Genomic DNA, 15,509 nt, shown 5'->3' on the forward strand with positions numbered 1-15,509 from the left:
TCGTATTAAATGGCATTAAATGCAATGTGATTACATCTTACATCTCTACATACCTTTGTAGTGATTATGCCCTGTGCCTGGAATATGCTCCCTCCTCAACTCAACCTTCTAGAAACCCTCATTTGTTTCAAGACTCAGCTAAAGCACTGCTTGCTATATGAAGTCTTTCTTATCTCCTGCAATTGGCTAACGACCTTCCCTGAAAAACTGTCATGTATTTACTTTGTATATAACTATGTATATATAAAAACTTTGTATATAGCTGTATACGACTATATATATAGTTTTACACACACACACACACACACACACACACACACACACACATACACACATACACACACAATTTCCCCAGCAACACGTAAGCTTCTTGAGGAGGAGTGTTTCATTTTTATCTTTGTATACCCAGGACCTAGCACCATGCTTGGTACGTAGTAGATACATACATGTCAATTTTTAATTTTAATTTTATATTTAATTTTATTTGGATTTACTGTTATGCAACACCAGAAGGAATCAATAGCATAAATGGGGGAAAATCATGGGCACATTGAAATATTTGAGTATATTCTATTTAGATGCTTTGAGCATCTTTTACGAAGTCAACTGAACTGTATCTTGTTTTCACAGATGGTGTTTACAGGGATCCTTCTTTTGATTTTCTGACAGCCCTATTTGAAGGTGTGCCCAGATACTTCTTTCACACATGATTTTCATCTTATTTCCAGATGTAAAAAAGAGTGGAAAGGAAAACGATGCCACATCCAGCTTAACCCTCCTTCACCACCAGATGTCATGTTCACCCAGAATGGTAAGTGCCTTTGAATCCATATAAATTACTTAGTCATTGCTGCTTTTTTTTTTTTATCATTGATGTTTGATTGGTTTGGAATTGCAGATATTAGGACCATCTTGAGCATTGGATTGGCTTTCCTGACAACTCACCTAGCAGTTGCTCTCTTCAGTTTCCTTTATAACAGAAAATGGCCAAGAAAGTAAGTGATATCTTTTATCATATGTTCAACAGAATATTCCATTGTGGCACAAAGCACTGGATAATTGCCTAGCTTCTTTGGTTTCAACTGATAAGCTTCCCTTGGCATATTCTTCTCAAATACCAAACCATAAAATAAAACCTGGAATTGAAAAGCCAACTAACCTTAATGGACCTCAAACTGGGAGCTATGAAACCTGAAAAAGTTATAATATAACTCTTTGTTCTCTAAATGGTAGGGCATTAAACTTGTCAATGCTGGTAGGCATTCAACAAATTTTCCTAGGTGGCAGGAATAAAACTAGTGAGAGAACTTGAAAGAAGGTTTGGATCTTCATGAATTCTCTAGGACTAGACTTGGCAACCTTTGGCACTTTATCCACTGAGAGTTGTTTGGTGCTACTATATTATTGGCATCTATCTTTCTTCCCATATATTTTGCTCCTCTTTCTTCTCATTCCTCCTCCTTGTTTCCCCCCCCCCCCACTTCATCCTCCTCCTCTTTCTTTTCCTTCTTCCTCTTGCCCTTTCTTTTTTCTTTCCCTTTTACTTTTTCTTATACTTTAGGCTGATTAATTCTGCCTAAGGCATTGGTATTACTTATTCCCACTAGTAACCATTAGAGGTAAAGTAATAGCTGACCTATATCCTCAGAGAAATGATTTGTGAAAACATAACCATAGAACAAATCAAAGGTCAAAGATGGAGGAGACTTTAGATTTACAGATAGAGAAACTGAGGTCCACTGAGGTAATTTATGCAAGGAAGTAGCTAGTAGCAAGGGGTTCCCTGATTTCCAATGAATTCTTCCCTGAGCAATGGCACATTGAAGGGAAAAGAATAACATTTATGGTAACCATTTATTTCAAAATGACTAAATAAAAATATGGATAATATCTTGTAGAGACTACCAAATTTTAAAGTTCAATACGGAGAATTTAGGTTAGGGAATACGTTTTTTTAAAATTTTTCCAGAGTATAATCTGATGATAATACACAACCAGATTGCAAAGACTACATGTTAGAAATTGCAGGGCTGTGGCAGGGAGGGAGGATGTGTAGCAAAAGAGGCCTTTTAGAGGCTTCTAAAGTCAATATTCATATTCTAAAGCTATTAGTATTTAAATCATAACATCTGCACAAACCTTTATAATCTATTATTGTCCACAGACAGCACTGGTACCTGGGGAGGAGGTGCTCATAATTTTTGTGTTTTGTGTGGGTGGGGCTTCTTAACCTCTCTCGTACTTTCTTTGAAATCAGGGGTTAATTAACCATTTAGAATTGGTCCTTCAAAAACATGCTTCTAAATCCAAGAGATTTTGTCTTAAGATGCTGCTAAGGGCAAATTGGCCCTAGAAGCCTGCTTCCTTAGCAAAAATGAAGTAGAATCATCTGGACAAAGCTTATAAAGCACTTTCTTATCAGAGCAAAACTATGCCTGGAGCTAAAGACTGAAGGACAGGAAGGAGAGGGGAGAATCTCAACCTTACCTTTCTCCTACCTGCAGACAATGATATGCTCTCCCTCCACTGCTGTAGATTCTGTGTTGTTCACCAAAGGGAAAATTAATCACATGATACCTCAGTCACTCTCCTGAGTGACATTAACCCATTGCAGACAACGGCAAAAATGCCTGACTCAGTCGGGGAAAACCGAGTTGGACTCCTCCCTCTAACACTTTTTAGGTGTGGGCCTTGAATAAGTCTGAAAACCTCAATTTCTTCATCTATAAAATGGTCATGAGAATAACATTCACTTCACAGGATTACCACAGGGAAAATTGTTTTAGTTTCTTGCTTAGAGATTGTTTCATTCTTTGCATTTCTATACCTGGCCCCTAGTTCAGTTCCTGGAATATAATAGTCATTTTGTTATTAATCAAATGATTAATGAGTCCATCAGTGCATGGAGAGTACTTTGCAAAACTGAAATAACCTTTCTCTCAACTATAACATAGGACTGTTCTAATTTGCTGATAAAATCAGCAAGGTAAAAATGTTTTGTTGGTAAGAAGTTTAATAATAGCTAAGTTTTTTTTAAAAAAAGCTTTAGTTTACAAATCATATAGATACATATATATATGCATATATCTATACATACATCTCTATATCTATGTATATCTGTATCTCTATATATCCATATATATAATCTATATATATATATATCTATAGCTATCTATATGTATATATGTGTGTGTGTGTGTGTAGATATATATATAAATTTGATCCTCACAACATCCCTGGAAAGAAAATATCACTATTATCCCCATTTTACAGATGAGGAAACTGAGGCATAAAGTGATTAAGTGATTTGCTAAGAGCCACAGAGCTAAGAAGTATCTATGTCAGATTTCAATACTCAAGTCACCATACCAACTAGTTGGGCTACAAATAAGTAAAGAATGAATTAATGAATGAATGAAAATTAAAATGAACAAATAAGATGTCTCTAAGAAATAGGATTCTTGAAAAGGTTGGGATTAAAACATCTCTGAAATAGCTCAGTAGAATATGAAGGATGCAGCGTGGTGCTATGTAAAAAGCTCTGGATTGGAAAATAGGGGATCAGCCAGGGATCCTGGCTCTGTCACTAAAACTGGTGATGTTACTTTGGTCAAGTCACCTTCTTGAGTGGTTGGACTAAATGATTGCTAAGATCTATCCTAGGTCCTGGATTTGATAATGCATGTAGAATATTAAGTCAGATCCTCTTGTAGAGTATTGAGTCAGATCCCTTCACTACTTAAATAACTCTTGCTTATAAATTACATATCTTGGGAACATGAATTAAATCTTTCAGGGAATTATAGTAATCTTAAATATGAATTAATGCATGGATGGATGGATAAGCATTTGTTAGTGCTTACTATGTGCCAAGCATTGTGCTAAGTGCAGATGGCAATAGTATCCTACTTGTAAAGTAATAAACTCAAAGGGGGAATTTTTGTCCTGAAGGCACTTAATGTAAGGAGAAATATTTAAGTTTAGGAGGAATTTGGCTCAATATTAATATCAAATTGCCTGGATCTGAAAGGCAATGTATTCTCTTTGTAAACGCAGAGAAGAGAGAGGCTACACCAGCTATCTTTTCTAGCGTGTTATATGGCTTATTATGAGCATGTAATTAAATTCCTAATTACGCAGTTGATATATCATATGAAGATATTCAGTTCTGTAGTCCTGCATCCAAATCGTGGAACTAATTTCTAGACTATATGGGCTAAATATGCCTAAACTATATGTCTGAGATTTCTTACAAAGTTCAAGAAATAATCAGACCGCTTCAAGATTTTGAAACCCTTCCATGTGCTAAAGGGGGTGGGAGTGAGGAATTGTAAAAACAAATAGAATTCAAAAAAGGAATAATTTGATTTTTAAAAGCTAATATATTTTATTCTAGTATTTTATTTCATGCACATTCATTGAATATTAGGGGAAGGGTAAGAATCTAGGTTTCTGAAATAGCAAAATTAATATGAAGGTTACTGAAACAATTCAAACATTCTTGACGTATTTGCTTCTTAAATTTGAGGGCCCATCTGAGCTAGCCATTTGTGCCAAATGACCCTCTTCTCCTCTCCCTCCATCCCTTCTGACTGATCTCACATAGAATGAATGTACAGAAAGTGTCCTTTTCACATGAGCAGATTTTAACAGTGGTTTTTGAGTCATTACTAATCCAAGGGTAGTTGGCAAAGTCACCAGGGAATGTCATATTGACCTCTTACTTCACCCTAATAATGAATCAGGAAACAATGAAACTAGCTTAGGGTGTCCATAGGGTGATATTGATTTTTTGAATCTGAACAAACATTCTACATTTCAAAGTAATATATTACCCTAGGCATGAGGCCTCCCAGACCTCAAGACTTCCATTAGAGAACTCCCTCAGCTGTTTCCTAAAGCAGGAAGGGTAGTTACTCGGTTATACCTGCCAAAAGACTTGGCTCTCTTCCGGGTCTTGCAGGCATCTGGAAAAAATCCAAAGCTGCTCACCATCCTGGGGGGATGCGGGAGGGGAGTGGAGGGACATAAAACACTTGCCTGATTGCCAATTTTTCTTTAATGAGGAGATTTCACACCCTCCCCCATAATAACACCTTTTGTACTACTATGTTTCTTAGACAGGACATTTTTCAAAACCAACTGTTCTCTGCATTGAGAAAATCTGAAGTGACAAATGTATTTCAGGGGAATACGTGCATTTTAGAAGTATGCTGTGCTACATATATGTGCATACATTATATATAATGACACACATACATACTTATGCACATATTCACATATGTATAATTATGTATATATTATATGTGTATAAGTATATGCATGATATAATGCAACATACCAATATAACATATGCATACATGCATATATGTGTATATGCATACACAAATATGTGTATGTTTATATATATACATTAAATACATTAAATGACATGGAATAGAAATTATTTGGGACAAAGGAAACAATTAGATTTATTGCCTTATATAATAATCCTTACAACTTTTTACTTCTTTAAAAATATAATGCTATACATTCTCACTTATTTTACATGATTTGGCATTGAGTGTGCAAGATTATAACAGGTATTCTTTAATTTTTTATCATGAAATCATGCTTTTATTGCATTGGATATTAAGCATTTCATTGATTAATAGTCCATTTTTCCAAGTCTAGCCTAAATTATAACCCAGAGGTTTTCAATGGATTTTAAATTGTGTGAATTCCCAGGCTACTGGAACACTTTAATTTCCACTTCTTGGACAAATTTCTTAATTATTAATGATATGGGTCGTATCACAAGGTCATCTTGCAGCATTCTTGTTCCTTTTAAAAAAATTCTATAGTTTCAGAACAATTGTGGTTCTCAGTATGTCAGTATATTTATTGGAATTCATCATGCGCTCAGTAGAAACAAGATTTGCAGGCGCTGGGCTGCATTGTGGATAGAGCACTGGGCCTGAAGTCAGCAAGGCCAGAGTTCAAATTGTACTTCAGGGATTCTTCTTAGCTATGTGACCCTGGCCAAGTCACTTAACCTCTGTCTTCCCAAGTTTTCTCATCCATAAATTAGAGATAATAGTAGCACCTACCTTCCACGGTTGTTAGGATTATTAAATCAGGTAATATTTGAAAAAAATATTATGTACCAGCACAGTGTCTGGTACATAGTAAGCAGATTTAGAGAGTAAGCAGACATAGTAAACTATGATTATCATTATTAATAATAATAGTAGTGATGATGATGATGACTATGATGATGATGATGATAATGATAGAAATTCCTCAAAGTATTTTAGGGGAATGGGTATTTCACAGTCTGAAGGAGATACCAGATCTTACACACTCACCTGGACTTCTTGTGACAATTATTTTGGCATAGCCTTGAAGGGGAAAAAAAGCTCAAGGCAGTTTTTACATCAGCAGAAACTATTTTGAGTTCTGTGGTTTTCAAGACTGGTATAATTCCAAGGAAATGTGCAAAAGTCATAGTCATTTAAGTGCACACTTCAGTGACTAGTAGCACTCTCGTAGTGGCTATTGGGATGGGGGTCAAGCATTTAAGGATTATTTAATAACGTAATGAAAAAAATAAGTCATATTGAATCATAAATAAAACTATACTGAAAGCTGAAAAAATGAAAATTTGTTCAATCTTTATTATTCTGATCTTTGTACTATCTTTCCCATGGAAAGCATTTTCTTTTGTTCACAGCAACAATTAGCACATTTTTATTTCTTTTTCTTTTTTTGGAGGGGAGAAGGAAAGAGAATTGGGGTTAAGTGACTTGTCTAAGGTGACACAACTAGCAGATGTTTTTAAGCTGGAATTATATCTTCATCAAACTTCAAGAATACATATCTTACTGTCAAACAATCAATAAAAAGCTTTATTCCAGCTGCTGGGTCCCTCTGAAGGTAGTTGCCTATTTCCCAAGAATTAATTAGAACCTTTTGTAGGAATAATTTGTCAGTTTAGTGGTGGGTTCTTAATTTTTTTTTTCTTCTCAGTTTTCACTACAATTTCATTTGTGATTCAATGTAATTGATTTTTTTTTCATTATGGTATTGAATAAACTTTTAATGCCAGATTGTCTCATACCAAAAGCTACTGTAACAGAGCTACTAGTCATTGAAATGTGCCCTTAAAAAGCTATGATTTCTGCGTATTTTCTTGGCTTTATGTCACTCTTGAAACTCACAGAATTCAAAAATGAGCAGTAGAGAGCAAGGAAACTTGTGTGTATGGCATGAAATCCAGTGCTAAACTGCAGAGGACTGACTAAGGATGGGGAAGCCAAATCAAAAAGGTTTCATCAGTTCAAAGCCATATATTTTGAGTCAGTATAGTGTCAGTTGAAGCACACATTAATGACCACCGCTATCACAAAATGAAACCATTTCAAAATTACTGCTTGTGCCATGTTATTCACATATCATGCACCATACATGGTACGTAAATACTTTGAGACACTGGGTATGCCCTCCACTGCTGTAGACTATCTAAAGGCCCCTTTTCAACCTTTTAAATGTGGCTTGAACCAGTCTCCTAATTCCAATATGTATGTGCATATGCCTAGTTGATCTTTGTTATAGGCTTGTGTATGTAAATATGTGAGTAGATCTATACATAAAGAGATACATATGCACACACTTATGGAGTTTTTCTACTTTTACTTTAAACAACATTTTACCAATACAGTTTAAAACTTAATTTCAATTGCAAGAATACATATACAAATTCCCAGGAACATGCTCATTGTATAACACAAGATGCCTATGTGTGTATGTGTATGTGTGTGTGTATGTAAATGCATGTGTGTATGTGTGTATATATGTATACACACACACACACATATATATATATATATATATATGTAATAGGATGTATTCACGTAGTGCTTTAATATTTACAAAGTTCTTTTCTCATAACATACCAGTTAAGTTGCAAGTGTTATTCTCATTTTACTAATGAGCCTAAAATTGTTATATAATTTCCCCAAGGTCACGTAGTAAATGAAAGTCCAGACTTTGAACATAAGTCTCTTATCCCATAAACATCTCTCTTTTTCTACCATACCCTACTGCCTTCCTAACTTGTATGACTACCAGACACATTCATGATCTTCTAAGGAAATAAATTTCAGTTGAAAGATATGAAGTCTATTTTACTGCCTTCCTTAATATATGTAATACCCATTATATTCAGTTTTAAGTTTCATTTTTTTTGTGTTTTATTTAATATTTTAGTTTTCAACATTGATTTCCACAAGATTTTGAGTTATAAATTTTCTCCCATTTCTACCCTCCCCCCACCACTCCAAGATGGCATATATTTTGATTGCCCTGTTCCCCAATCACCCCTCCCTTCTGCCATCCTATTCCTCCCCCACTCAACTCCTTTCGCCTTACTTTCTTGTAGGGCAGGATAGATTCCTATGCCACATTTCCTATATATCTTATTTCCCAGTTGCATGCAAAAGCAACTTTTTTTGAGCATCTGCTTTTAAAACTTTGAGTTCCAAATTCTCTCCCCTCTTCCCTCCCCACCCACCCTCCCTAAGAAGGCAAAAAATTCAACATAGGCCACACATGTATCATTATGTAAAACACTTCCACAATAATCATGTTGTGAAAGACTAACTTTCCCTCCATCCTATCCTGTCCTCCTTTATTCAATTTTCTCCCTTAACCATGTCCCTTTTCAAAAGTGTTTGCTTTTGATTACCTCCTCCCCCTCTCTGCCCTCATTCCCACTTTTTAATCCCCTTCTCCCTACTTTCCTGTGAGGTAAGATACCTAATTGAGTGTGTATGTTATTCCCTCCTCAAGTCAAATCTGATGAGAGCAAGATTCACTCATTCCCCCTCACCTGCTTCCTATTCCCTTCCAACAAATTGCTTTTTCTTGCCACTTTTATGTGAGATAATTTACCCCTTTCTATCTCTGCCTTTCTCCCTCTCTCAATATATTCCTCTTACCCCTTAATTTTGTTTTATTTTTTAGATAGCATCCCTTCATATTCAGCTCACCCTGTGCTCTCTGTCTATATATATATATATATATATATATATATATATATACACACACATATATATGTACATATACATATATATGTATATATACATATATGAGTGTGTGTGTGTCTGTGTGTGTGTGTATGTATATATGTATATTCCCTTCAACTACTCTAATACTGAGAAAGGTCTCATGAATTACACACATCATCTTTCCATGTAGGAATGTAAACAAAAGAGTTCAACTTTAGCAAGTCCCTTATGATTTCTTTTTCTTGTTTACCTTTTCATTCTTCTCTTGATTCTTATATTTGAAAGTCAAATTTTCAATGAGAAAGCTTGAAAGTCCTCTATTTTATTGAAAATCCATATTTTGCCTTGGAGCATGATACTCTGTTTTGCTGGGTAGGTGATTCTTGGTTTTAATCCTAGCTCCTTTGACCTCCAGAATATCATATTCCAAGCATTTCAGTCCTTTAATGTAGAAACTGCTAGATCTTGTGTTATCCTGGTTGTGTTTCCACAATACTCAAATTGTTTCTTTCTGGCTGCTTGCAGTATTTTCTCCTTGACCTGGGAACTCTGGAATTTGGTGACAATAGTCCTAGGAGTTTTCTTTTGGGGATCTTTTTCAAGATCCCCAAAAGTGGATCCAAGTGGATTCTTTCAATTTCTATTTTACCCTCTGGTTCTAGACTATCAGGGCAGTTTTCTTTGATAATTTCTTGAAAGATGATATGTAGGCTCTTTTTTTTTTTGACCAGGGCTTTAAGGTAGTCCAATAATTTTTAAATTCTCTCTCCTGGATCTATTCTCCAGGTCAGTGGTTTTTCCAATGAGATATTTCACATTGTCTTCCATTTTTCATTCCTTTGGTTCTGTTTTATAATATCTTGATTTCTCAACAAGTCACTAGCTTCCACTTGCTCCAATCTAATTTTTAAGGTAGCATTTTTTTCAGTGGTCTTTTGGACCTCCTTTTCCATCTGGCTAATTCTGCCTTTCAAGGCATTCTTCTCCTCATTGGCTTTTTGGAGCTCTTTTGCCATTTGAGTTAGTCTACTTTTTAAGATGTTATTTTCTTCAGCATTTTTTGGGTTTTCTTTCACAAGTCATCAACTTGTTTTTCACAGTTTTCTTGCATCATTCATTTCTTTTCCCAATTTTTCCTCTACTTCTCTTACTTTTCTAAATCCTTTTTGAGCTCTTCCATGGCCTGAGACCAATTCATATTTTTCTTGGAGGCTTTTGATGTAGAATCTTTGACTTTGCTGACTTCTTGCTGTGTGTTTTGATTTTCTTTGTCACCAAAAAAATTCTATAGTCTGAGTCCTTTTTTGTTGCCTGTTCATGGTCTCAGCCAACTACTTGACCTTAGAGCTTTCTGTCAGAGTATGACTGCTTGTAGAGAGTACTTTGTCCCAAGCTTTAGGGCCTGTGCTGCTGTTTTCAGAGCTACTACTATTCCACCATTACCACAAGCTCTGCCACTGCAGGACTCCTCTGCCCCCAAGAACTGCCAACCAGAACTGTGACCCAGATCCAAGCAGGGCACAGCAAGAGAACCTATCTCTGCACTAGCAAAGTGATCCTTGCACTCCCACTCTGATTCTCTACTTGATTCCTCCCACTGTATGAGCCAGGGACTCTGGAAGTAGCTGATGCTAGAGTTCTGGAAGCAGCTGCAGGAGCTTCCTCTGCTGCTGCTGCCACCACCATGCCATCTCTCCCACCTCCAGGGCTAGAGCTGGACTACTCTCACACCTATTCAGAAGTTTTCCCACTAATATGCTGTGTGGTCTTTGGTTTTTGTGGGTTAAGAAGTCTGGTAACTGCCACAGCTCAATGATTCATGGTCCTCTGGCCTGCTCTGCTTGACTCCCGGTCTGGATGGTCCTGGCGCAGCCCACACTGGGCTATGCTCCTCTCCCAGCACCATGCAGTAGACCCTTTCCAGTAACCATCCAGGCTCTCCTTTGCTGGAGACCTGCTTCCCTCTGCTATTCTGTGGGTTCTGTAGCTCTAGAATTTGTTCAGAGCCATTTTTGCAGGTGTTTGGAGGGATCTGGGGGAGAGCTTAATCAAGTCCCTGCTTTCAAGTCACCATCTTGGCTCTATCCCCCAAGTTTCATTTTTCTAGTCTAAAAATTTGGTATCTGAAGTTGTTAGCTTTCTAGTGCCAATGATATTCTAAGCAGGTTTCAGTCTATTTTTCACAGTCTTCTTCCCCTAGGTTTATTGTGTGGTGTTTACTGAATGGAGAGCAGCATTCAGGAATGTTGCTAGATTGTATTTACTACTCTATCCCTATTTAATCAAGAGATAGAAAAGAAATTCCTGGAGGAAAGAGCTGTAGAAATCCTGAGATATGATATCTGCAATAAAGAAGGATAGAAACTCTCAAAGAGAGATAAAATATATAATATTAGTGAATGACATAACAATTCCACAAAAAAGGCACAACTTATTTCCCAACTGTGGCTGGGGAGTCATCATTTTAAATATTGGGACCTTTTTGGTTATAATTGAAGGGAGGCATTGGGGTTGGCTTTTGCTTCTTCATTCTGTTTTCCTGTAACTATTTTGCTACCCTCCTGATACCCTCTTTTCTCTGTTAAAATTTACTTTCATAACATTTTATCTTAAAAGGTTCCTTAAGGAGACTCTTGTAACTTTCAAAACCTATTTGTTGTCATGAAATTTCAAGCTCATTAATGAGAAAGGGATAAAATAAAATTCACCACTAAAAATTATCTTGCTTCTGCCTCCATAAGAAATAAATTCTAAAAAACAATTGTGTTCCAAATTATTCTATTCATCTACATTCAGTGAATAATAGTTTTACAGTAAAAACAAAATTGATTCCATAGCATATTAAGTTTTATGAGGGATTTTATGCTTAATTCATTTAATCCTTATAACAAAACTGTGTTTTAAATGTTAGAAGTATTATTATTATCATTATTCTTTTCATTTTTTGGAGGAAGCACTCATGACCTAGAGAGGTTGAGAGGGGTTCTTATTATGATCACATAACCACCATAGTAAGTGTAGTGGTGGGAACTTGGGTCTATTTCTTAAAAAAGGAAGGAAGGAAGGAAGCAAGGAAGGAAGGAAAGAAGGAAGGAAGCAAGGAAGGAAGGAAGGAAGGAAGAAAGAAAGGAAGGAAAGAAAGAAGGAAGCAAGCAAGGAAGGAAGGAAGGAAGGAAGGGAAGAAGGAAGGAAGGAAGGAAGAAAGGAAGGAAAGAAGGAAGGAAGGAAGGAAGGAAGGAAGGAAGGAAGGAAGGAAGGAAGGAAGGAAGGAAGGAAAATAAATGTTAGTTCTTTTGTACTACCTCTACATTTGAAAATAAGAACATTTAAGTTAAATACAAGGAAGTGTCAGATTACACAGCAGTTACAGAATTCATTTCCCCAAGTGTTGGCACAGATTGAAAATAAGCATTCAAGAAGATTTTTAGCTAAAGTTTCAATGAGCAATATGGGGTTAATTTAAGGGAAATTCGAGTTGTATAGATTATTATTGCACATGCTTTCTTTTAATCTGAGGTACAAAATGTTCTGGTCTGTTATAAGGTATATGGTAACTTTCTGGTCATATAAACCTTTCTGAAGTGGTTTGTGATAAAGCCAATTGTTAAAGGCCTCCAAAGGGAAATCAACAATCTAGGGGTGATAATCAGTATACTATGTAGATTTGATTTAAGGCAAACAATGTAAACAAACAGAATGGCAAACTATGAATGGTCATATGAAAGATTGCTCTAAATGACTAATAGTATGGAGACATGCAAATAAAAAAAACAACTCTGAGGTTTCACCTCATATCTAGAAAATTGAAACTAGAAAATTGGCAAAGAAGACAAAAGATGGATATGGTCAATTTAGAAGGGCCTGTGAAAATACAGGCACACTAATATTTACAATTGGTGGAACTGTAAATTAGTCCAACAATTCTGAAAAAAAAATAATCTGGAATCATAAAAAAAAAATCCTAAAATATCCGTACCATTTGGCCCTGACATCCTGCAGCTCACCATATACCCAGAGGAGGTCAAGGATAGAAATAAAAATCCTATATTCACCAAAACATTCATAGCAATACTTCCTGTGGTAGCAAAGAACAACTTCAGAGTAAATGCCCTTCAATCAAGATTAGCTAAACAAATTGTTTGCTTGGATACATAGCTGTCAAGTTAATGAACATATATTAAGCACCTGCCATGCTCTGGGTACTATGCTAAGCCATGGGAATACAAAGAAAGGAACATAAAAACCTATATTCAGGGTGCTCACAGTGTCATGGGGGAAGCAGTTTGAAAAGAACTATCTAGATACAGTTTGTATACAGGGTAAATTAGAGATCATATGACAGGGAAGGCATTCAGACTAAGGAGGACCAGAAAAGGCTTATGGTAAAAGGTCAGAAATTAGCTGAGACATGAAAGAAGCCAGGGAAGCTAGGGTGGAGAAAGTTTTAGGCCTGGGGGAGAACCCTTGAAAATGCCTGGAGTCAGGAGATAATGCTATGTGGGAGGACCGGAGAGGAGACCACTATCACTGGATCACAGAAGAATGGGTGAGGTTATGGAGGTTTTAATAAACCAAGAGGTGATGGGAAGTTCATAAAGTTTATTGAATTGGGGTAGGGACCTGGCCAGATCTACACTTAAGGAAATACAACTCAGTGGGGGAATGGTCTAGAGTAGAGAGGCTTGAGGCTGGGAGTCTAATCAGTAGTCTGTTGAAATAGTCCAGGCATCAGGTACTAATACTTGTACCAGAATGGTGTCTGTATTAGAGGACAAAAGGGAAAGATGTTATAAAAGTACAACAGATAGGACTTGGCAACTATTTAGATATGGGGATGGCAGAGAGTAAAAATTTTAGAATGATACCTAGATTGAAAGACTAGGTGCTTGGGAAGGTGGTATAACTGCAACCCTCAAAAATGATAGGGATGTTAGGAAGAGCAAAGGATTTTGGCAGAAAAATCATGAGTCCAGCTTTTGATATGTTGAGTTTAATATGTCTACAGAACATCTAGCTTAAGATGTCCAGAGGTTATTGGGAATGGGAATCTGGTGATTTGGAGAGAGTTTGGGGCTAGATAAGTAGATTTGAGAATCACCAGCATAGTGATGATAATTGAAAGGCTCTGTCCTGGGTCCTTTTCTTCATCTATACTAACTCTTTTGGTGATATCATCAGCTGTCGTAGGTTCAATTATCATCACTTGTACATATGTAATATATAAAGATAGATGAAAGATAGATTAACTATAAATAGATATAGATATATCACATGGGGGAGAGAGAGAGAAATGAAGAAGAAAAAGAACAGAAGGAGAAGAAGAAGAAGAAGAAGAAGAAGAAGAAGAAGAAGAAGAAGAAGAAGAAGAAGAAGAAGAAGAAGAAGAAGAAGAAGAAGAAGAAGAAGAAGAAAGAGGAGAGGGAGCATTGAGATAGATATAAATACTGTAGATGTATATATATATATATATATATATATATATATATATATATATATATAGATTAGAAGTATAGGTAGAGATACTGATACAGATAGATATAGATTACATCACTAATATCTTTCCTGATCTCTTTTTCTCTTTTTGCCATTCTTTGTATCCCTATCACTTAGCACAGTGCTTGGCACATAGTAAGCACTAAAGAAATGGTTATTAACTGACTGACAAAATGTTGTAGAATATTGTTGCTTTGTAAGAATTAATTAAAAAGAATTTAAAGAAACATCAAAAGATAGATGAAACATTATAAAATGAAGTAAGCAGAACCAGGAAAACAATATATACATTGACTACAATAACGTAAGTGGAAGAACAGCAATCAAAAAGAAAATAGAAACATTCTGATATTTTATCATTATAATGACTAAGCTTCAATGTGTAGAATGCAACAAGCATTTAATAAGTTAGTAAATGTTGGCTTCATTACCAGCACTGAACTAAGCAATGATTGGAAAAATTTATTTCCTTTCCCTTTTTGCAGAGGTTGGGGAATATGGTGGAGAACATTGCAAAGATTGTCCAGTATGGTTGATAAGTTGATGGGTTTTCCTGACCTGTTTTTTTCTTCTCTTTCTTTTTAAATCTTTTTTTAAAATTCTGCAAGGAAAAACTCACATAGGGAAGATATAGGAATATATTTGAAAATGAAAATGACATGAAAATAAACGTAATTGTTGTCAAAAGGTTAATCAAAATAAAATTTGTTGTTCCTAAAAAGAGAATGAGGAAGAGGAAAATTAAAATCATTCCTCCCAGACATCAAGCTGCCTAGGGGAAAAATACGTCTTTATTATGAAGGAGAAAGCAACATGTCTTTTTATACTTCCCAGCAGAGATTTTACAATTTTCTTTTGAAGACAAAAAGAAATTGAAAAAGGAAGTTAGAAATGAAAGTTGAAAAAACTCTGGGTCATTGAGGCTTCCTCTCCATTCTTGACAGTTGATCTTCATCTGATAGCTGAAAA

At 35.8% G+C, this 15,509-nt stretch overlaps 1 protein-coding gene across 1 annotated transcript in view; it reads left to right on the top strand.

Moving 5' to 3' along the window:
* Nucleotides 1-15,509, top strand: part of MALRD1 (MAM and LDL receptor class A domain containing 1) — a gene marked incomplete at its 5' end in the record, with an annotated part of 881,642 nt that overhangs the window by 850,159 nt on the left and 15,974 nt on the right. The window contains 2 exons of the mRNA XM_036760519.1: nucleotides 729-811; nucleotides 899-995. Coding sequence (XP_036616414.1) covers nucleotides 729-811; nucleotides 899-995 — 180 coding nt within the window. The remainder of the gene's footprint in view (nucleotides 1-728; nucleotides 812-898; nucleotides 996-15,509) is intronic.

Source organism: Trichosurus vulpecula, chromosome 5 (assembly GCF_011100635.1).
Source record: "Trichosurus vulpecula isolate mTriVul1 chromosome 5, mTriVul1.pri, whole genome shotgun sequence".
Lineage (NCBI taxonomy): Eukaryota > Metazoa > Chordata > Mammalia > Diprotodontia > Phalangeridae > Trichosurus > Trichosurus vulpecula.